We start from the raw sequence: 20,160 nt of genomic DNA on the forward strand, positions 1-20,160 counted from the left end.
TGTGGGAAATGCAGCAGTGCAGTGACATAGACAGCTGTTTCATTCTGTTTAATGGTAAAGGAGACAAAAGCGTTGGCCATGTTAATGGATGCATCTGTTTGATGTACGTGTGAGCAGCACATTAGCTGATTTCGCCATATCTGATAAGCTATGAACATAATAGTTGAGAGCGGTGTTGACCTCGCCTGCCACTGGCATTGTCATCCCTAAACTGTAATCTGGCTGCACTTGGCAAAGCTCTGTAACTGGCTCTCAGCTGATCTGGAGCAAGCTGAGACAGTGGTTATGGTCATTGCCATTGTCATGGTATGATTGGTTATCTCACCAGCTTGCATCCTTTTATCTTGTATCACTACAAGCAGCGAACACTGAATCTGATGCACCTTAAAAAGAAACTTCCTTTGAGTGAAAACAAATTGTCCTCTGAATCAAAATATTAGAAATAGGGGAAGAAGTCCTACTAAAACTATTATAAAAATACTAAAACAATATGTAAACATTGCTAAAATTAGATCAAAACCCTTTGCCTCCACCCAAAGGGCTTCCCTTGCTTCTATTTCATTTGGGGGCAAGAAAGCAGAAAGGAGAAAAGCTGGCACCAATCCAAAAAAAGTGTTCGGCTCTCATTTAAATATTTTTCAGGAAATTTGAGATCACAATGAGATAAAAGCATGAACTGGATCAAGGACGAACATATAACGCAGTGAAGCGTGGAAGTATAGTGTGGTAGAAAATGGGTGCAGAGCCTGTTCTTCTAATTCTGAGATCCTCCTGTGCTAATGCTGTAACTGTTCCCAGGTACAAATTTCCACAACATCAATGTCCATTAGTCAAACAAGATCATGCTAAAACTGCACCGTTCTCTCATCAGATCATACTTTGTGCACTGTGTTCAGCCTTGGTCAGCAAGCATTGGGAAAATATTCAAGATGTGGAATGGTACAGAAAGAAGCTGATCCTTGGATTGAGATCAGAGAAACTGAGACTTTAGGCTTGCAGTGAGGGGATTTAGGGAGGACCTCATATGAGTGCACAAAATATTAAATGATATAGAGTCAAATCTCGAGTTCCTCTTCAAGATAAGACAAGGCACTATAGCTAAAACTGGTGAAAGGACAGAGTCAAAGAAACTTCTTTCCATAAGGAGCAACCAATACTTGGGATAGTCGTCCAGATACAGCTCTGGAAGCCGAAACCATAGATTCATTCAATAGGATGATATTATGAAGAGGGACATGTCATTTTTTTTGATGGAGCTGAGGTAGGCTGAACTTGTGAATCCAGAAAGCTGTCTGCAGATGTCCTAGTGTAATAACTTCCAGCACCTTCTGATTGGGACTGGGATGATTTTACAAACTTAACACTGCAATCTGACAATGGAATAATTAACATCTATTAAACTGTCAACATTGAGCTATAAAAGCTCAGTGATGAACAACCATCATTTAACTTCAGATTGGATAGGTCAACCAACAACTTCTTTTAGACTTCAGTATTCAAGCTTCACCAAAAATATCTGAACTTAGCTTGTGTCAAATATTTTTATTTTACATAGACAAAGCACATTAATGCAGAATATGGGTGCGAAACTGGGTTCAGTAGTGCCCATTATTTGGACACTATGGCTGCAATTTGGGGACCAAAATGACATTTGCCGTGCGTGTGCACATTTGTGCCATGAATCATGCCAAACGGCATATTGGTGAAGGGGTTAGCACCCAGGCAGCTGGTGTCAACAGGAAGCATGCAGAGCAGACAGATCATGATGTCAATCAGCGTGCAACCCTGACATGCAGTCGGCACTGTCATTTGGAAATTCATACACCAGCCGACGCCCTCTCTTAAACTTGCACAGCCGAACATGTGTTCAGAAGCATGAAGGACCGCTCTTCTCCCCCACCCCCAACCAGGGATATTTAAAGAGATCATCAACTACTTACAGGTTAGTTTCTGGTTGATTTTCTTCTGGCTGTTGCTACTATTCTACGCGTTTGGTGCTTTCCATAGATGTTTAAAGTCACAACAGTCTACCGTGAGTGGTGCGACAAGTGTTGATGACTTTTGGTTGACTTCAAGGCTTCTGCACAAATCAGCTGCGCCCAGACATGGGTGCAGTCATAGACATTCCCCTTGGAATACAGCATGACTGGGAGAATGAGGAGGGGAGGAAGGGCTCTCAGCAGGAGGCCATATCCACCCACAGTGTTCAGGGAGCAATTCTCCTTCCTGAATCTCAGTGCGGAACAATGTGGAAGACATCTGTGCTTCTGGCAATGAACTTTTAAGTGTCTAGCTCCTTCACAGCTGGAGATATTAGCAACATCTTGCAGTCTACCATCTACTATTGCATAAGCAAGGCCACTGAGGCTCTCTATTCAAACAGAGATAACTACGTTTTATTCTCTCCTGCCAGAGACAAGCACGCAGAACAAGCACAAAGGTTTGCTAGGATTGCAGGTTTCCCATGGTGCAGGATGCCATTGACTACACACACATTGCTTTGCAAGCACCCCATGTCAATTCTATCCTGTACTGAAACTGAAAGGGATTCCACTCCCTCAATGTCCAGCTGGTGTATAACAATAGGCAGTGAATCATGCAGTATCTAATAGCATCCTGGCAGTAGTCATGATGCCTTTATTCTGTGGCAGTTCACCATGCCAGCTACCTTTCAGTTATCATAGCAAACCAAAGGGTGGATACTGGGTGAAAACAGCTATCCAATGACGACATGACTTGTGACTCCGGTTCGCAAGCCATGTGTACATGCATGGCACGCATAGAATGAAAGCCATGCTGCCACATGAAATGTCATACAGCAGACCACTGTCATGCTGAAACAATGGTTCTGCTGCCTTGACCACACTGGAGGAGACCCGCAGCACTTGGTTGAGCGGGTCTTATGTTTTGTGGTCTGCTGCATGCTGCACAACATCACCATCATGAGGGGACAGCCCTTTTCACCAGTGATCAGATGAGGAGTAGGAACAGGAACAGGTGGTGCAAGAAGAATACGAGAAACAGGCAGAGGAGGAAGGGAAAGGAAGGCACCAACCTGGACAGTCCTTTTCTGCTCAGGCTATCTATAAAGAACTAATTTGATCTGTTACCAGTAACGACAATCCAAATCCCACAGTCTTTACTTTCCCTCCATCACTGACCAATACAATGTTCTCTTGAGCACAATGCAAAAATAAAAGTCACCACAAAATAAACATTGCAAACAAAATTTATAATTGAAAACTTGCCATAATTTATATACAATTAAACTGATCATCCTTGTGCATTCACTTAGTGCCCATCTTCCACATGCCTTTGCTATTATTGGCCCCTGCCTTGGTTGCATTGCACTTGTGCCTGGTGTTTTACCACATGCAGATCCCGCTGCTAATCTATCTGCTAAGATGTCAGTATCTGAGGTGGTGGCTGCGAGTGTGGAATCAAATGACGGTGCTATGACTTCATCATCACTCTTTCCTTGGTGTTCTGTTTGCAGTTCTTTGGTATCTGAAAGTAAAAGGTGCAAAGGTACCATTTTTTAAATTATTCAAAGCCAGCATTTGTTTCCCATCCTTGAATTGAGTGGCTTGCTAGGCCATTTCAGAGGGCAGTTAAGAGTCAACCACATTGCTGTGGGTCTAGAGTCACATGTAGGCCAGATCAGGCAAGGACGGCAGATTTCCTTCCCTAAAAGCCATTAGTGAACCAGATGGTTTTTATGATAATCAATGATAGTTTCATGACACCATTACTGAGACTAGCTTTCAATTCCAGATTTTTTATTAATTAATTGAATTTAACTTCCAACAGTTGCTGTGGTGGGATTTGAACCCATGTCCCCAGGGCATTAGCCTGGGCCTCTGGATTACTGGTCTAATGACATGACCACTATATCACCGTCTGTGATGAGGGGAGTGGTGGGAAAGTAAGAGGCGCATGCTTATACCGTCGGCAGCTTCTAAGTCAGAAAAGAATGTGGGATAAGGGGGAAGTGGGATATGAGAGGGAGGATACCATCATCTACAATGGTTTCAGCTTCACCACTGGATAGCTAGTGGTGTGTGCAAGCTGTGAGATGTTGGTGTGAGGCTTGCAGCAGTGCCAAGTGTAATCAAGTGCAGTGGAGTATATGAATGTTAGGTATGATTACTGATTGATAGAGATTGTTGTTAGGTAAGTGATGGGGATGTGGTGAATTGAGCAGTGGCTGCGGCTAGTGGCACAGTTGGTAGGATATGACATTTGAAGACGCATTCACTGACCTTGACCACTCATGTGAGGCCATTGAACTTCTTGTGCCACTGTTCCAGGTCCTTGGGGTTTGACTCCTGTCATTGTCCTCCAAGACTATCTGCTCCCACTGCTGCTTGACTGTGTCTGGAGGGCCTCCTGGGGATATAGGACATCTCTCCTCCTTTCCACCTCTGCCACAAAAACCTCCAGTGCAGTATCGAAAAAGCTTTCAGCCTGCTTTCTCCCATGTTCTGCATGCAGCTAATGAACAGCGTGGTTAGCATTGGCTCCATGCAGAAATCATGCTGATGAGGAGGCAGCACGAAAATGGTGTGCAGCCTGCATTTCAAACAACAGGGGCTGGTTAATTGCATATAGTGATCCCCGCATCTGCTTTCAGGCTATCTAATTTTGCTCCCAATGTATCTCCACTGTTTATGATGAGATAAGTATACTCAGTGAAAGATTACATGTCTTCAGTGTTTCAGAGTGGAAAATGTGAAACAATATCCCTTTGCTGAGGACCCAGCAACTTACTGATAAAACTGTGGTTCTGGTCAGTACCGTGTCATCTGGATGTTGTTTCTTTGCAGTGAATATGTTCTTCAGACCTTTCCGAACTTCCTTGTTGAAGATACAATGGCAGAAGAAAATGAAGAGTCCCTGAAACCACAAAGGATTCATTTGCAATGACTAATACGGCTGAAAGATTTATTAGAATTACACCAAGGTAAATCTGGTAACTAGTACACATTGTGGTGTAGTGCTGACCCATTGACCAGCAAGGTTCCTGCTCTGCACAGGATGACAGAAGATGATAAAGTAATACATGTACTCATAAATTGCAATATTGGTGCCCTGTGGTTGAATGATACTAATTTTCCGCAATTATTTTCATCTGTTGTTATTATGTGACAAGGGAATTTCAGTTTTAAAAACGATTTCAAATAGCAATTAATCTATGGAACCCAATAAAAATGTAAATACCTGGAAAACTAATACTTTTTATTAACTATAGCAATGTTTTTCAAATTTCAGCAAGTTATTCGCTTGTCTTTGTGTAAATAAAGAATAGCACATGTAATGTAGCATTTAAAACGGTCTTCTATTATTCATGGGCTATGAAATCAGTCAAATCATTGTTTAAGTATTGCAGCACACTCAGACTAATCTGATATCACATATATGCATTCAAATCAACCTCTCCAAGTCATCATCTTACTTCATGTGAAAAATGATAATTATAACCAGTCCCTTATCAACTACCAAACTTAAAACTTGGATACAGGAGTGTTTGTAATGTGTTTGAACAAAAGGTTTGAAAGTTATTAACATGTATAATCACGATGAGATAATAAACCAGACTCAATATATATATACATGAATTTGTCCACTTCTCACTAACAAGCTATTTTTTGCTTCAAATGTCTTACTGAAACACATCAAGTTTGATTTTTAGTTAAACATTTCTCTAAACGCTTCATGTTGAACAATGCATTCCAATGTAAGTGGTCTTTTGTGAGTTGACTAATAATGTGTCAGAAAGAGATGAATAAAAATGAGTGTTGCAGAGGTTTAAATTGTCATCAGCTCAGCGCTCCAGGATATTATAACATGAGTCAAGAGGTAGCTTCAGTCAAGAGGTAGCTTCAGGTGAGCAAAACAAGTCAGATTCTTGTATTTCAAACATTGGAGGTGTGGTTAGCTATTCATTTCGATCATGGGGAGTTTCTCACTTCAACAGCAAATGCCTGTTTAAATTTGCAATCTACAAGTGCTGACAATATCTTTACCACAGGTTGCTGACTATAGAAGTATAGTTGCATGGGAAGTGAGAGAAAGACATTCACTCACATACAAACACATAATTATAGCTATGGACATTTTTTTTTAAACAGGCTACCAAATTTGCTATGCATGTCGTCCAATTGGTTACAAATTATATGAAAGAACCTTACCATGTAGTATTTCTACTCTTTAACAAAGTGCCTCACTAACACCCCGTCATACTGGCAGCTTTAATCTTACCTGGAAACAGCTGAAAATGGCAAATAGATAATGGAAGGTCATAGTGTCATTATTCACTGCCATCAACCCCAGCAACCAAGTAGCACTGATGAGAAGCAGCATTAGGAAGGCTGTCCTCAGGCCAGATCTAAAAGAAAACATATGATCAATGATACAGAGCAAGGAAAGTGCATTATAAGACTGACTGCATTTACATTCCAATGGTAGCATTGGTGAGAAGCTAAAGTTTTGTAAAGTAAGTCTGGAGGTAGGCCCCGATCTGACTCAGGAATAAAGCAGAGAAAGACTCCCTCCACCAAGGACTGTAAATTCAGCCTAAGTCAACGAACCAGAGGTGTCTTCAAGAATTCTTTGCTAGTTTCTTTCTATGGTTCTATGGCTTTGCTTAGTCCACCTGCTGTTTTTGACCTTCTGTGGGAAAGTTTCTACAGTTAGCTAATTTTGTAATCATATCAACCTTTGATTAACTTATCAAAAGGGAGAATACTGTCTCTCTTATCCTCCTCCCTCGAGTTGCTCATTGATTAGCGATTCATAAAACTGTCTGGGGCTTGGTAGTGCATCAGGATACCGTCCTTTCAATAATGGGATCTGGCTTCAGATCGAATCCAGACAGATAATATGGAAGTTTCTTTTCTTTCAAGGAGTTGTAAGTCATTTAGCCTGTCCCAACCTAGTTCCCTTAAAAAACAGGTGGATGCCCAAAACTTGGATACTGACATTTGGTAGCAAAACCAAGACACAAGTTCCTTTTTTCCAGCAAAGACTTTCTTCACCTCAAATTTTTTTTAAAAAGCTGTGTCAATATCAAGCTTCATTCCCAAGTCAGGCAGGACACATTCCGATCCAATTCCTGCCCCGCTCCACCAGTATCTCTTTATAACCCCCTATTGCACCAAATGAGTACCTGCATTTCTCAGCCAGCCTTACTGATTGTGATAGGCACCTTGAATATCAATTTTTGTGTTAAATTATGGAAAATTCTGGGCCCTCCATCCACCACAAATAATACTGTTTTCAGGAATACTCATACAACCCACAATCAGACAATTGGCCTCTTGTATTTTTACTTCTGAAAATATTGCAAAGCTTCTATATGTTGACTGGGCAAAACTCAGTTAATAAAATATAAAAATATGGATGCAACACTCACATGACACCAGTCTTTTCAAAAGACCTGTGCCTTGGTCCACAGGATGCTTTGGCAGCTAGTATGAAGATGACAATATTTATCTGAGGTAGTAGAAATTTAAGATAAATTAGTTTCCACATATGCTAAGAAAAATACAGTCACTTAGAATACTAACAAGCCAGAACTAAATCCAGGAGGCTCAGAGGGGAATTCTGGTCTTCCCTAATAGTAGCAAAAAGTCAGTATGGGGATAATGTGCACATTTTCACTAAAATTAGTAAAAACATGAATGCACATTCCTAAATTTTACAAAGATAGATATTTATTTTTAAATACTGTATAACTAAATGAGAAATGTTTGTGAACACTACACATTTTTGGTTCCACAATGCTGGCAATGAAAGGTGACAAAGGATACTTACAATGACTACGACACAGATAGGGCCAGCAAAGCTCCAGATCAGGGTGTCATGCACAGACAGCCAGCAAAAGTCAGGGTTCCCATAACCTTGTGGATCCAACCCCATAGCCAGACCTTAAAATAACACAGAACAGTTTTATTCAGTGCCTTCCTTCCTTTAATTCCACTTCATATATAAAATGTTTCCTTGAATATTAAGCATGAAGGCAGCATCACTCCTTTCAGAAAGTAAAATACTGCAGATGCTGGAAATCTGAAATCAAAACACAAAGTGCAGTAAATGCTGAGCAGGTCAGCTAGCATCTGTGGGGAAAGCGCAGTTGCTTTAACGTTTCAGAACAATTAAATGTTACTAGAATTCACCTGAAACTTAACCCCACCTTCCGCTCACCTCTCAAACTCCACAGGACAGATTTTGACTTTGTCCGATACTGGGTGACAGCCAATTGACCATCTGTTTTACATCTCCACCGACTATTATTTCCATTGACGTCAATTCAATCTCACCCATTTTACACCACTGCACAGTCAAAATCTCTCAATATGTGGGAGATCAACAGGTCAGAAATACTTCCAGCATTTAGCTGCTATTTGAGTCACACAGCTGCCAGCTCACTTGAGGTTTTTCCATCAACAATTCGGAATTAGCTTACCTGTTATAATAGCAGGAATTCCCCAGCCAATGGTGTAGTAGAACCTCATGTGCCCATAGTTCACATTCCTCATGTCAGTCAGCATGCGGTAAATGTGAAGACCCTCTACAAACGTCCAGGCAAAGGTGCACAGGTAGAAATAATGCAGTAAGAGGGCTATGACACTGCAGACAAACTGCAAGAGAAGAGACTCAGTCAATGCTGGACCATCATAACATTCTCTTTTTTGCTGCTCTGCAACTGTTAGCTCGGTCCAGGCAGTAGTACTTTTATCCGAGTGCTTGAGCACATAATATGCACTGCCAACCCAGCGTCAGAGGGAATGCTACAATGTTAGAGGTGTCAGCCTTTTGATGAGATGCGAGATGCTATTTCCAATGGAAACTAAAATGCAGTTGTGTGTGAAACTTTGAGACATGTGGTAAATTGTTACATAAATTAATAAATTCCTATGTTAAAGCTCTGCTTTATCACATTTAGCATTATATACATTCCACAAGAAATATTTAAGAACATGCAAGCATCATTGTACATTTTTTCAAAGTGCAATCCTCTTTAATGAAATACGTTTGAAAATGATATTGCATTCTTTTGGCAGTGTCCACCATATAAAGATATTAAGGCAACATAGGTGTGATTTGCTGAAGCACTTATCACCGAATTTATCAACACAGCATCCTGCCCAGCGTGAACTCTGACCGTCCCTACTCTACAGGTAGAACTTTTTATTTAGTTTATTTAGAGATACAGCACTGAAACAGGCCTTTCGGCCCACCGAGTCTGTGCCGACCAAGAACCACCCATTTATACTAACCCTACAGTAAGCCCATATTCCCTACCACCTACCTACACTAGGGGCAATTTACAATGGCCAATTTACCTATTACCTGTTCTGGTAATGCCAGTGTCTACAGTTGAAAACAGCAGTCTTCTATTATAAAGCATATTGGGATAACCAGTTGCTTAAGTAAAAATGTTTAATAAATCTTGATGCTTGCTATTATTGTCGAAGTTGAAAACCTGCAGTGAATTTCTTCTGAAGACAAATCCAGGTTTTACATTAATGGTAAACTGAATTCTAATCACTTACAATATTTGATAATTGTTACGCAAGTACTTCCATTTTTTGTTAAATTTTGAGGACTTGTTTTTTATTTGGGAAAACTGAAAAGGATTCCATACATTTTTTTCACTGGGTTCATTGAAAGGACACAGAGGTTTTGTTTGCAAACAACATGTACTAGAAGTCACCTGTGTTCAGATAAATATCCAGCAGGGTTTTTTTTGACTTAGGGGAGATGTTTACGGAGAAGTGACAGGTCAAGATTTATAGGGGGTCAGGAGGCTTGATTGTTGAGATATTGTTTTGGTTTCACTTTGGACAGGCACTTCGGGTATGGATAGTGTTTTGAGTTGGAGTTTTAAAAAACAGCCAGGAGAGCAGTCACCCCAGCTCAGCCTTTCCCACCGTTTAGAAAAATCTGCCAGTTTTTCCAACTCTTTGAGAAGCTCTTAGAAGCGAGTGTAGGGAATAGAAAAATTGATGCTACATTTGTCCTGAAAGGCCTGCTTGAAACCCCTGTTGTCGCATTTCTCCTGAGACGCCGGAAAAACCTGCTGGATAAATTCTCGACGCCGCTCCACAGAACGATCCCAGTGACAGCCATCTACGCATTTTTGGGACGCCAAACCCAAAAAAGGGACAACTAACATCTTTTCAATTCTTCTCTTTTTTTCTTCAGAATTAGCAAGTATTTGGCCAAAGTATTTTTTTTTTGTAACAGAGCTCCGAAAAGAAAATCTTTTTTTTCCCCAGTTAATCGGTGTGTGTGTGTGTGTGTGTGAGGGTCTAAGGTAAAAGGGAACTTTCAGATTTCAATATGTGTGTTAATACGTTGCTTCCTTACTGGTTATGTTCTGTTTTATAATAAAATGATAATTTTGTTGTTTATTAAAGAAACCTAGTTGGTGTATTTTATTCTGGGATAAAGAGTAGAGTTTATGATTGATCGTATCGATAACTAGGTAAACATTTAAATATATGTTATGACTTGTGGAGAAGTGAAACCAGAAAAGACAGTGCACTCCTCCCACCTCGTTCGTAACATAATCCACATAATTGGACCTCTCCTAATGTTTGCCATTTTCTTTATCAAAGACTGACAAGAGCTTGGATTAATCTCAGATACTTGCAAATTGTTCTAATATTGTTATACTTGCACAGAAATTAAACAGTGCAAGCCACCTATAATAAAACTGCGATAGAGTGCCATAGACCCATGTAACATTTTTATTTTCCATAGAGTTAACCCATCTGTGTTAAACTACCTTAGCATTATCCAAATGCTTGTCTACACGCACTGAGCGCAGCTTTATCAGTTGCTCCATACAAATTACGTTACTGGGGGTGGGGGGGGGGGGGGGGTTGCTTTGATGGTGCCAACTAGTAGGCTGTATTGGGAACCTGATTGGTGTCTGCACCGCACCAGTATAACGCAGTTTAAGCACCAAGCCCAATTTGCAGAAAGCAGTGGGCCTTTGAGGGCACATTGTACAACTGCTGTGCACTTCACAATGGTTTCCGGTACAAGACGAATATTCCAGTCTTTGTTTCTTACTTTTACTGTGAAACACATCTAGATCTCGATAATAAAAAATTTTAAAAACGGGGAATGCATTCCTGGCCTTGCTATGTATGTCCACCACCCTCCCTGCACTCATCCTACCTCTCCATAAATATCAGGGCCCCAAATCTGAGAAATATACAGCTAGTAATAAACCTATTGATTACCCACTTGTGGGGGATCTAATTCATGAGATCACTGCTGTCTGAATTAACAAATCTTTGCTTTCTTTTGTTTGGACTCATTTTCAGCCTTACACAGTGAATGACATTATCAGACAATGTCAAACTTCCAAAGGAAAACCTGCCAATCAGCTGCCTGACAAAGAGCAGCAGCAATGAGTTTTCCAAAGTTCTCTGATCTGTCTATTCATGAGTTGAGAAGCTTTTTGATGTGTGCGTTGCCTGCAATAACATATGTTTTCACTAGGTGTTGCTAATGAATTTTCTTTGGAATGACCACCAGTATGAAGGTGGATGGATTCACTTCAGAACTTCTTTAAAATAAAATAATAATTTTCCATGCTAGTGGAAATGGGTCATTGGTTTAGAAATATTTAGGGCCCAGTTTTGTTAAAATCCAGTTACTGGTGCTGATCAGTCACAGGAAGACTTGAGCTAGGCAGCAAATATGTTTTTGCATAAAATCAATGAAGAGGTCTGAAAAACTCATGCTGCATGAAACTCTCAAATAGCAGAAATACAAATTTTAAAATATGCAAAATTTCAAAAACAGTGAGTTTCATACAAATGAGTTGCAATTACTGTCTCTCAGATAGAAAAAGGATAGAAATACTGGACTAGCAATAACAGGCAAAACAGCTGCACAACTGTAAATCAACACACAATATATCCATGAAGAAGTGACAATGAAGGGTCTATTAATGAAATTGCTTCTGTGCAATTTATGTGCTATTGGGCTTCTGCATACTGAACAATTCCAATAATCAATGTTACTCTAAACTTTTGTTTCATGTCACACTGTTGCACACTTCAAGAGATTCCATACAATTTACAGTGTTTCAAAGTCTTATGCTGACTATTGGGGCTTGAACTCGAACACTAAAATATTGACAGTGCTGTTATCATCAATCAGATGACAGTCTGAACAGACAGTGAAGAAAATTACCAGCCTTAATTAAAATGAAAGAACCGGAACAAATCTACCTTGACTCTATGGTGGCAATTCTCATCACAGATGTGACAACCTCTTTCCACTACTGATTATACTACAACCACAGTGTACCGAAAAATTGGTTTTTTCTCACTATGAACTGGATTGAGACTCCCTATTCTCATTTCACTAGCAACCATCCATCTAGCACACAGAATAAACATTTGTCCCATCAGCCTGCTTTGATTTTGAAACAAGATCCCTAAGAAAATTACTGAGATCTGGAAAAATAATAGGTAAGCTAGATCTAAAGTGCCCGTTGACCCAGACCATATGATACACTTCTGTGGAAGTTCACTGTTGCTGTACTGATTATACGAGATTTAATAGCCTTGAGATAGTAAATAACTAGAAAAAGAAATAACCACTTACTGGATTGTCTGTCTGGTTAATTCCAATGAGGAAGACAAGTTCTGAGAAGAAGAGAGCTGCCACCAGGTTTTTGTGGATGTTATGGAGGTTTGAGCGCAGAGTTCTGACCAGCATGAGGAACAGGAAAGTCACAAACAAAGCAAACAAGGAGATTGAGACAGTGGTATATGTGACAATCTTCAACGGGAGCACCTCGCCATGCTGGAAAAGAATTGACAATAAGGACATCAAAGTTCATACACATGGAAAGTCACAAAGTTGGAAACTACTTAACACTGCCTATGACAAACTGAAGGTTGTCCAATTCTGCTGGGAGTGAGTTTCATGAATTTTCAACTGGATTACTAGATATAACTCCTTGCCAGGATGAGACGTGTAACGTTGGAAGAAGCTGGTGAGGCCAACTTCTGAACACTAACTGCAACACACCTCATATCAGAACATCAGAATGCAAAATTATCAGGCTAGAAGAAATCTCTGAAACTGATAAACAGACGTCAGTGTGAAAATGAAAATAAAGTTCACCAGAAACCACGACTGTTTTACCCATAAAGTGAAATTAATAGCTGTTATGCCCTTGGTTCAGTGACATTTATCCCAGATAAGGAGGATGATTGTTTGTAAAGGGATTCATCCACTTACAAACTGACTATTACATATAGGATAGTGGTGACGTTGCATGTTTAATTCACAAGTGTAAAGATGAACAGAAATATCTTCTATACAGTGGAAATTACTGTAATGTTTAAAGTTGTTTTATGTTTAATGAGATAAATTTACAACAACAAACTATTTTAATGACACACCAAAAGATCACTTTTGATAGTTATATATCTGATCTGTGGGTTGTGTTACTTGTGAACCCTCCAAATGCATTTTGTAGCCATTGTTATTTTTGTTGAAGTATTTGCATACGCTGGAGCAGTTTCACTTTATACTGTGAACATATTAACAGCAAAATGTCTTTTACACTAAAGGATACCAGATAATGATTGCTGATCCAGGAATAGTGCTGTTCACAAGGAAAGATAGTACTTTTCATGCTTCAAGAAGCACGTCCCAAGTTTATAACATTATAAAATCAAAGTACCTGGCAACAGTTATTGCTCGGAGTGCCCCTTAATAAACTTTAAACTATCAGGAAAATTACCAACAGGTTAATTTAATAAGAAATTATAGTTATCGTTAAAACAGCAAATTTATTTTCCAACACTTTTCCTGTACATTCAGTTTACTGTGACTCCATTTTATCAAGCATTATTATTACTGCTAAGCTTCTTATGTGCATCAATCTGCTGTGAGGCTTGCTGTAGCCCTTGTCTGGACATCACCTAGAGAACTCACACCCAGGGTAAACAGGAAACCCTTATGGGGGCTACTTTAACCATATCCACTTGCAGAAACCAGGTGAGTGGGAAGTTAAAATTGGCCATTCTATCTGTCCTGAAGTTGCTGGGAGCTGTGCTGATGCAATTATTACCTGCTGCCCTGAGCAGGTGGCACATACACTTACGCAAAGTCAGTGCAACCCTTTTTAACATACTCTTGTCGGATCCTGTGGATGCCACTGAGTCCCAATTGCAAAATTTACTTGGTGAGTGGGAAGTCGCAGTGAATTTCCTGCCAGGCTAACCCAGCACGGAAGCAGAAAAAGGAAGATTTTTAAATTTATCTGTTTTAATTTCCCTACAGTACAACAGTGACTACAATTCAAAAGTATTTGCTTGTCTTTACAGTGGCTGGGGACATCCTACGGGGTCATGTAAGCCCTTTCCTTTTTCCTTGTAGGCCCAGGAGGAAAAATAGGAGTTTTCCTTCCAGCCCTCACAAGAAAAGCTTAGGCCTCCAATGTTGTGATCTTGCCCCCACTCCCTCACCCTCACATTTGCAGGATCTCTGCCAGTCAGCCTAGCAGTCAATCCTTTCACTTACTTGTTGTTGGCGGGTGACCTCTGGCCATGTGATTTTCAATTGCTTCCTGGTGACCTCTCATCTGGGGAAAGAGTGGTAAATCGACTGGCAGGATTTAAATGAGGCCTGGGAGCAAAAATACCCTGGGCCTCATTTCTAGCAGAGAGCGAGTTTCTATAACTTGCTGCTGCTCACCCACCAGAAACTGGCCTGCATTTAAAATCTGGGCCTATGCTTTGAAATAGATGATCACTTTCCAGGTTTAGTGCCTTGATGTTTTGGTGTTGTACAATCTATACTGTACTGTTTTCATCAATGTCCCACACAGCAAAGAACACATGTACTTATTCTCTGTGCTGGGGACTTCCAGTATTGCCTTACTATGAAAAGAAACGTCTCCATTTTCAGCTTTTAAAGAATTTCTAGCCATTAAACACAAAATTATCTTGCTTAAAACACCTTCAAAAGGCTCCATTCCAGAAAGACTCACATTATATTGGACCTTTCATTACCTCAGGATGTCCCAAACTACTTTTCAGCCAATGAAATTTTGAAGTGTAGTCACTGTGTCCAGCAATACAGTAAAGAATCTTGATCATCTTCTTTTATTTGCATCAGGACATCTATAGTACGTTACTACTATTACATAAAGCCCATTGCTGGTTTCAACACTGATCTGATTGCAGCATGGTTTTAAGCTGGCTTTTGCCTTTCGATTTCCTTTTTGGTTCATACTATTATTGGTAGAGCTAAAAAGTGAACTTGTGCTTCTAATAGGTATGCGTACGGTCACAGCTGACAGGACAGAGACAGAGACAACATATTCAAAAATCCTTTCAGGTTCTTAGGAAGGAAAATAGCTGATATGCTGGAGAAAGTACAGGAAACAAAGTACAAGGGCCATACAGAGCAATCCATAAATGTACATCAGCGTACAGAAACTATCAAAAGTCAAGTGCTGAAAGCATTCCCAAGAGCAGGCGCAGCTCAGTAACTCAGATGTTGCTATGTTTCCATAACATTCCACCCCCACCCACCCCAAATTGTGAATGTGGGAACAATGATTGCCATTAGTCATTCTTTGTCATTAATGAATTCTATCTCACAAACATTCCTTTCATTTCAAAGGCTACTGGGCAGAAAGTGAAATAAACTAAACATAAGTCAACAGCACTTCTGAATCTATTAAAAAAACTCATGTTTTGAGGACATATTCAGAATGAATACCAGTTACAGACATCTTTACATACCCACGCCTTTTCATTTTCTGCTAAATGCTGCAGCTTTGTTGAGGCTTGAGTATCAATAATATTGCAATAAAATATTATTAGTTCAAAAAGACACTGCACTGCTGCAGGCTATGTTTTTTCAGCTTGCTTGGGTCCTGCAAACTGCTCTTAACATTGGCAAATGAGACAAAAAGGGAGACACGTCTCTGCCTGTGTTCAATAAGTGGAAAATGTATTTAATAAACTGGAAAATGTGCGCTGTACTGCACAATGGAAACATTTTGTGTCTAATCATGTGATCAGATCAAGCTTACCTCCCGCTTGGAGATGTCCATGAGCACTGCAAAACTTGTCATGTGATTGCACTGGCAATTGATATGGGACTCATTCCGAAGGACAAGTTCACACCCTTTGGAAGACCACCCTCCTGTGCCTCCAATCCTATCAAAGGAAACAGATGAAGGGATTATAAAAGAACCAAGAACCACCCGCCAAGTTATGTAACATTCTAATATTTGCGCATCTGTTAACTAATGAGTATGTCTAAGCTATGGATACATATTCTGAGTGAGTTTTATTCCTTTTTCATCTCTCCCATTAACTCTTGAAGTGTGCTCACTTTACTTTTGAACAAAATACTGTACATGGAGATGTCATTCAATAGGATTAGTGACTTGTTGCTCCTTGGCATTGCATTTGGCAAACTGAGTATCAAAACTGTGGTGGCAGTGCATCAAAAGGCCAGCAGATTTTCAAGGACTGAGAATACTTTGGGAAATAAGATAGAATGTAAAAGAAAGTGAAGCACCTCCAGAGCATCAATTTGGGATCAATACAAGCAGAATTACAGTGAGACATGTAAAGAGAGGCATTTTAAAGGGCTCTCTAATTATGAGGGAATCAAACAATGAGCTTTATATTAGGCATGATGATGGATCCAATGGTGTTACAGCGAAGGATTCTTGTAAGTCAACTGTATGACCAAATCTGGTACTTAAAAAAAATCAAATACACACTGCAGCCTTTGTATTCACCAGGCAATTTGTATTGTTTTTACCTGATCAATTCAACAAGTTCAAAGAGAAGATATAAGCCAAAAGTTTTTTTGTCTCACTTACACAAGAGTGTGGTTCCAAAATACACAGAGGGGCTTGGTCCTTTCCTCCGTCACAAACAGACGATACTTTAGTGTTACTGGACTCTCCAACTGCTGTGGCAAAGACTGGTCCTCAGTGTAAACTGTAGCACTTACAATAGGTGTATTTATGACTGGCCGATTAGGTACCCTGAAGACAAACAAAATTTTGAAAAATGCACACTAAAACCACCCATATAAATTCACGCAAGGCAAGACCTGGAGCAACACTTGAGATTTCAATGTCCTTAAATATAGATCATTAAAGTATCTCAAAGCAAAAAAAAACATAGCAATAATTGACCTCCATCTTGCATCACATTTTTAAAAATCAGGAACAAAAATAAGTGCTGCTCCCCAGCTCAGAGCTGCTATGTAATGTAGATAGATGTCTACAAAAATCAATTTCTTTTCAATTCTGAGAAAGTGATTTCTGAATTTGACATGTCATTGTATATAGCTGATGTTTTTGACCTGAAACAACCCAAGAATAATTTACCTACAGTCCTTTGGTCAGAAATTTACAATCTCCTGGAATCCAATACAATTCTGCTCAGCAGCTACAGATTTTGCAGACAGTGGGCCATATTTTCTCAGTGAAAGTGAAGTCCTACCGCTGGGGACGAAAGCGGAAGCCAACCCTGCTTCCGCCAGCAGTGGGACCCTGGAGCAGCAAATTGAGGACATCTGCCTGCCCCCAAGAGCTGCTGGCCCAATCAGAGGGGCATCACCACGAGTGGTGACCAGTGCCGAGGCTGCAGCTCCAGGGTGGGGCGCCCTTGACAGGTGAGTTGGGTTGGGGGTTGCCGGGCCAGGCAGGCAGGCATGCGCCGGCCATCGGGGGAGGTATTGTGGTGCACCAGCAGCATCATTGCCATGGAGGGCAGCCATTTCTGCTGGAAGCCCCTCCGTGAGCCATGGAGTGCCCATAAAGGAGGCACCCCCTACCCCGGAACCCACTGGGAGGCCAGCAGGGTTTACCAAGCAGTCTCCCCGTGCAGCGACAGGCCCTCTTGGCGTGGGCAAGATGCCCAGAGAGGCAGGAAGTGGCTCTTAATTGACTACTTAAGTGGCTCAATTGGCCAACAGGGGGGCAGGCGGGCAGCTACGCCACCACATTTCCCGCTGCTGGCAATATGGCATGGTGGCAGGAGACGCCAGTCTCTCCTCCCAACGCCTTTCCCCACCATAGTGCCAGCCCTCCCACCTCACGTGGACAGGGAAAATTCAAGCCAGTGTATCTTCCTTTGTGAATGGGTGAAACACTTGTTATACCTATTGTGATTGTAAATTCCTGAACAGAATTAGACTTCAAAGCTCGCCTTATCTGGTTTTCAGATTTGGTACAAATTACAAAAGTCAAGAAGAACTCTTGAAAGCTGCTTTTTTTTTCCAGAATTGAGATGGATATCTGACAATTCTGGTCTGGATATCTGACCTAATTCTGGGGAATGAAGAAAGACTGGTGGTTGATGTGTTGGTGGGGGGGGCATTTTGGTGATAGCGACCACAACATGGTACAATTTAAGCTTGTTATGGAGAAAGAAATAGACAAGTTGCAAAAAAAGGTTTTGGATTGTGGGAGAGCGGATTTTAGTAAAATAAGGCAGGATCTGGCCAAGATAGACTGGAAAGAGTTACTTGTCAGGAAATCTACAGAAGAGCAGTGGGGGGCATTCAAAAATGAAATGGGGAGGGTACAGGCCCAACATGTTCCCTCTAGGGTAATAGGTAGGAGCAACAAGCCCAGAGAACCATGGATGACCAGAAACATTCAGGGTACGATGAGAAGGAAAAGAGAGGCTTTTAGCAAATACAAGGAGAGCAAATCAACGTAAGCATTAATGGAGTACAGAAAGTGTAGGATGAAGCTTAAGAAAGCAATTAGGAGAGCAAAGAGGGGATATGAGAAAGCTCTGGCTGGTAAAAGTAGGGAAAATCCCAAGATATTCTATAAGTATATCAATCGGAAGAGGATAACCAGGGGAAGAGTAGGACTCATTCGGGACCAAGGGGGAAATTTGTGGGTGGAGTCAGAGGACATTGATAGGGTGTTGAACGAATACTTCACATCTGTCTTCATCCAAGAGAATGAAGATGTAGATATGGAACTTAGAGAGATACTGTGAGGTTCTTGAGCAAATTGTCATAGGGAGTGACAAGGTATTGGAGGTTTTGGCAGGCTTAAAAGTGGACAAATCTCCAGGTCCGGACGATTTGTGTCCCAGGATGCTGTGGGAGGCGAGGGTGGAGATTGCAGGGGCTCTGACCCAAATTTTTAATTCCTCTCTGGCCACAGGGGAGGTGCCAGAGGACTGGAGAACAGCTAATGTGGTCCCACTATTTAAGAAAGGTTGTAGAGATAAGCCAGGGAACTACAGACCAGTGAGTCTCACGTCAGTGGTAGGGAAACTATTGGAGAAAATTCTGAAGGAGAATTGGAGAGGCAAAATTTAATTAGGACTAGTCAGCATGACTTTGTCAGAGAGAGGTCATGCCTAACAAATTTGATTGAATTTTTTGAGCATGTGACAAGGTGTGTAGATGAGGGTAGTGCAGTTGATGTAGTTTACATGGATTTCAGCAAAGCCTTTGACAAGGTCCCACATGGGAGAATTATCAAGAAAGCAAATGCACATGGGATACAGGGTAACCTGATAAGGAGGATTCAAAATTGGCTTAGCTGTAGGAGACAGAGAGTGATGACAGACAGCTGTTTTAGTGACTGGAAGCCAGTGTCCAGGGATCTGTGCTGGGTCCCCTATTGTTTGTCATTTATATAAACGACATAGATGACTATGTGGGGGGTAGGATCAGTATGTTCGCGGATGACACAAAGATTGGCCGAGTGGTTAACCGTGAGGTTGAGTGTCTTGGGTTACAGGAAGATATAGACGGGATGGTCAAATGGGCAGAAAAGTGGCAGATGGAATTTAACCCTGAAAAGTGTGAAGTGATACACTTTGGAAGGAGTAATGTGACATGTAAGTATTCAATGAATGGCCTGACACTGGGAAGTTCCAAGGAACAAAGGGACCTTGGTGTGTTTGTCCATAGATCTCTGAAGGCAGAAGGACAGGTTAATAGGGTGGTGAAAAAGGCATATGGGACACTTGCCTTCATCAATTGAGGCACAGATTACAAAAGCAGGGAGGTCATGTTGGAGTTGTATAGAACTTTGGTAAGGCCACAGCTGGAGTACTGTGTGCAATTCTGGTCGCCACATTATAGGAAGGATGTGATTGCACT

At 40.9% G+C, this 20,160-nt stretch overlaps 1 protein-coding gene across 5 annotated transcripts in view; it reads right to left on the minus strand.

The window, feature by feature from the left end:
• Window positions 1–20,160, minus strand: part of celsr1a (cadherin EGF LAG seven-pass G-type receptor 1a) — a 403,243-nt gene that overhangs the window by 23,507 nt on the left and 359,576 nt on the right. For 3 of the 5 annotated variants that reach the window (XM_068059121.1, XM_068059120.1, XM_068059122.1), the window contains exons 23-30: window positions 16,895–17,062; window positions 16,091–16,217; window positions 12,637–12,837; window positions 8,468–8,642; window positions 7,816–7,928; window positions 7,415–7,494; window positions 6,262–6,388; window positions 4,771–4,896 (exon numbers count right to left, since the gene is read on the minus strand). In XM_068059121.1, coding sequence (XP_067915222.1) covers window positions 4,771–4,896; window positions 6,262–6,388; window positions 7,415–7,494; window positions 7,816–7,928; window positions 8,468–8,642; window positions 12,637–12,837; window positions 16,091–16,217; window positions 16,895–17,062 — 1,117 coding nt within the window. Of the gene's footprint in view, window positions 1–4,492; window positions 4,573–4,770; window positions 4,897–6,261; window positions 6,389–7,414; window positions 7,495–7,815; window positions 7,929–8,467; window positions 8,643–12,636; window positions 12,838–16,090; window positions 16,218–16,894; window positions 17,063–20,160 lie in introns of those variants that run through there. The other 2 variants (XM_068059124.1, XM_068059123.1) reach the window with 2 other exon arrangements.

The sequence above is a fragment of the Heterodontus francisci genome, chromosome 27, assembly GCF_036365525.1.
Source record: "Heterodontus francisci isolate sHetFra1 chromosome 27, sHetFra1.hap1, whole genome shotgun sequence".
NCBI lineage: Eukaryota > Metazoa > Chordata > Chondrichthyes > Heterodontiformes > Heterodontidae > Heterodontus > Heterodontus francisci.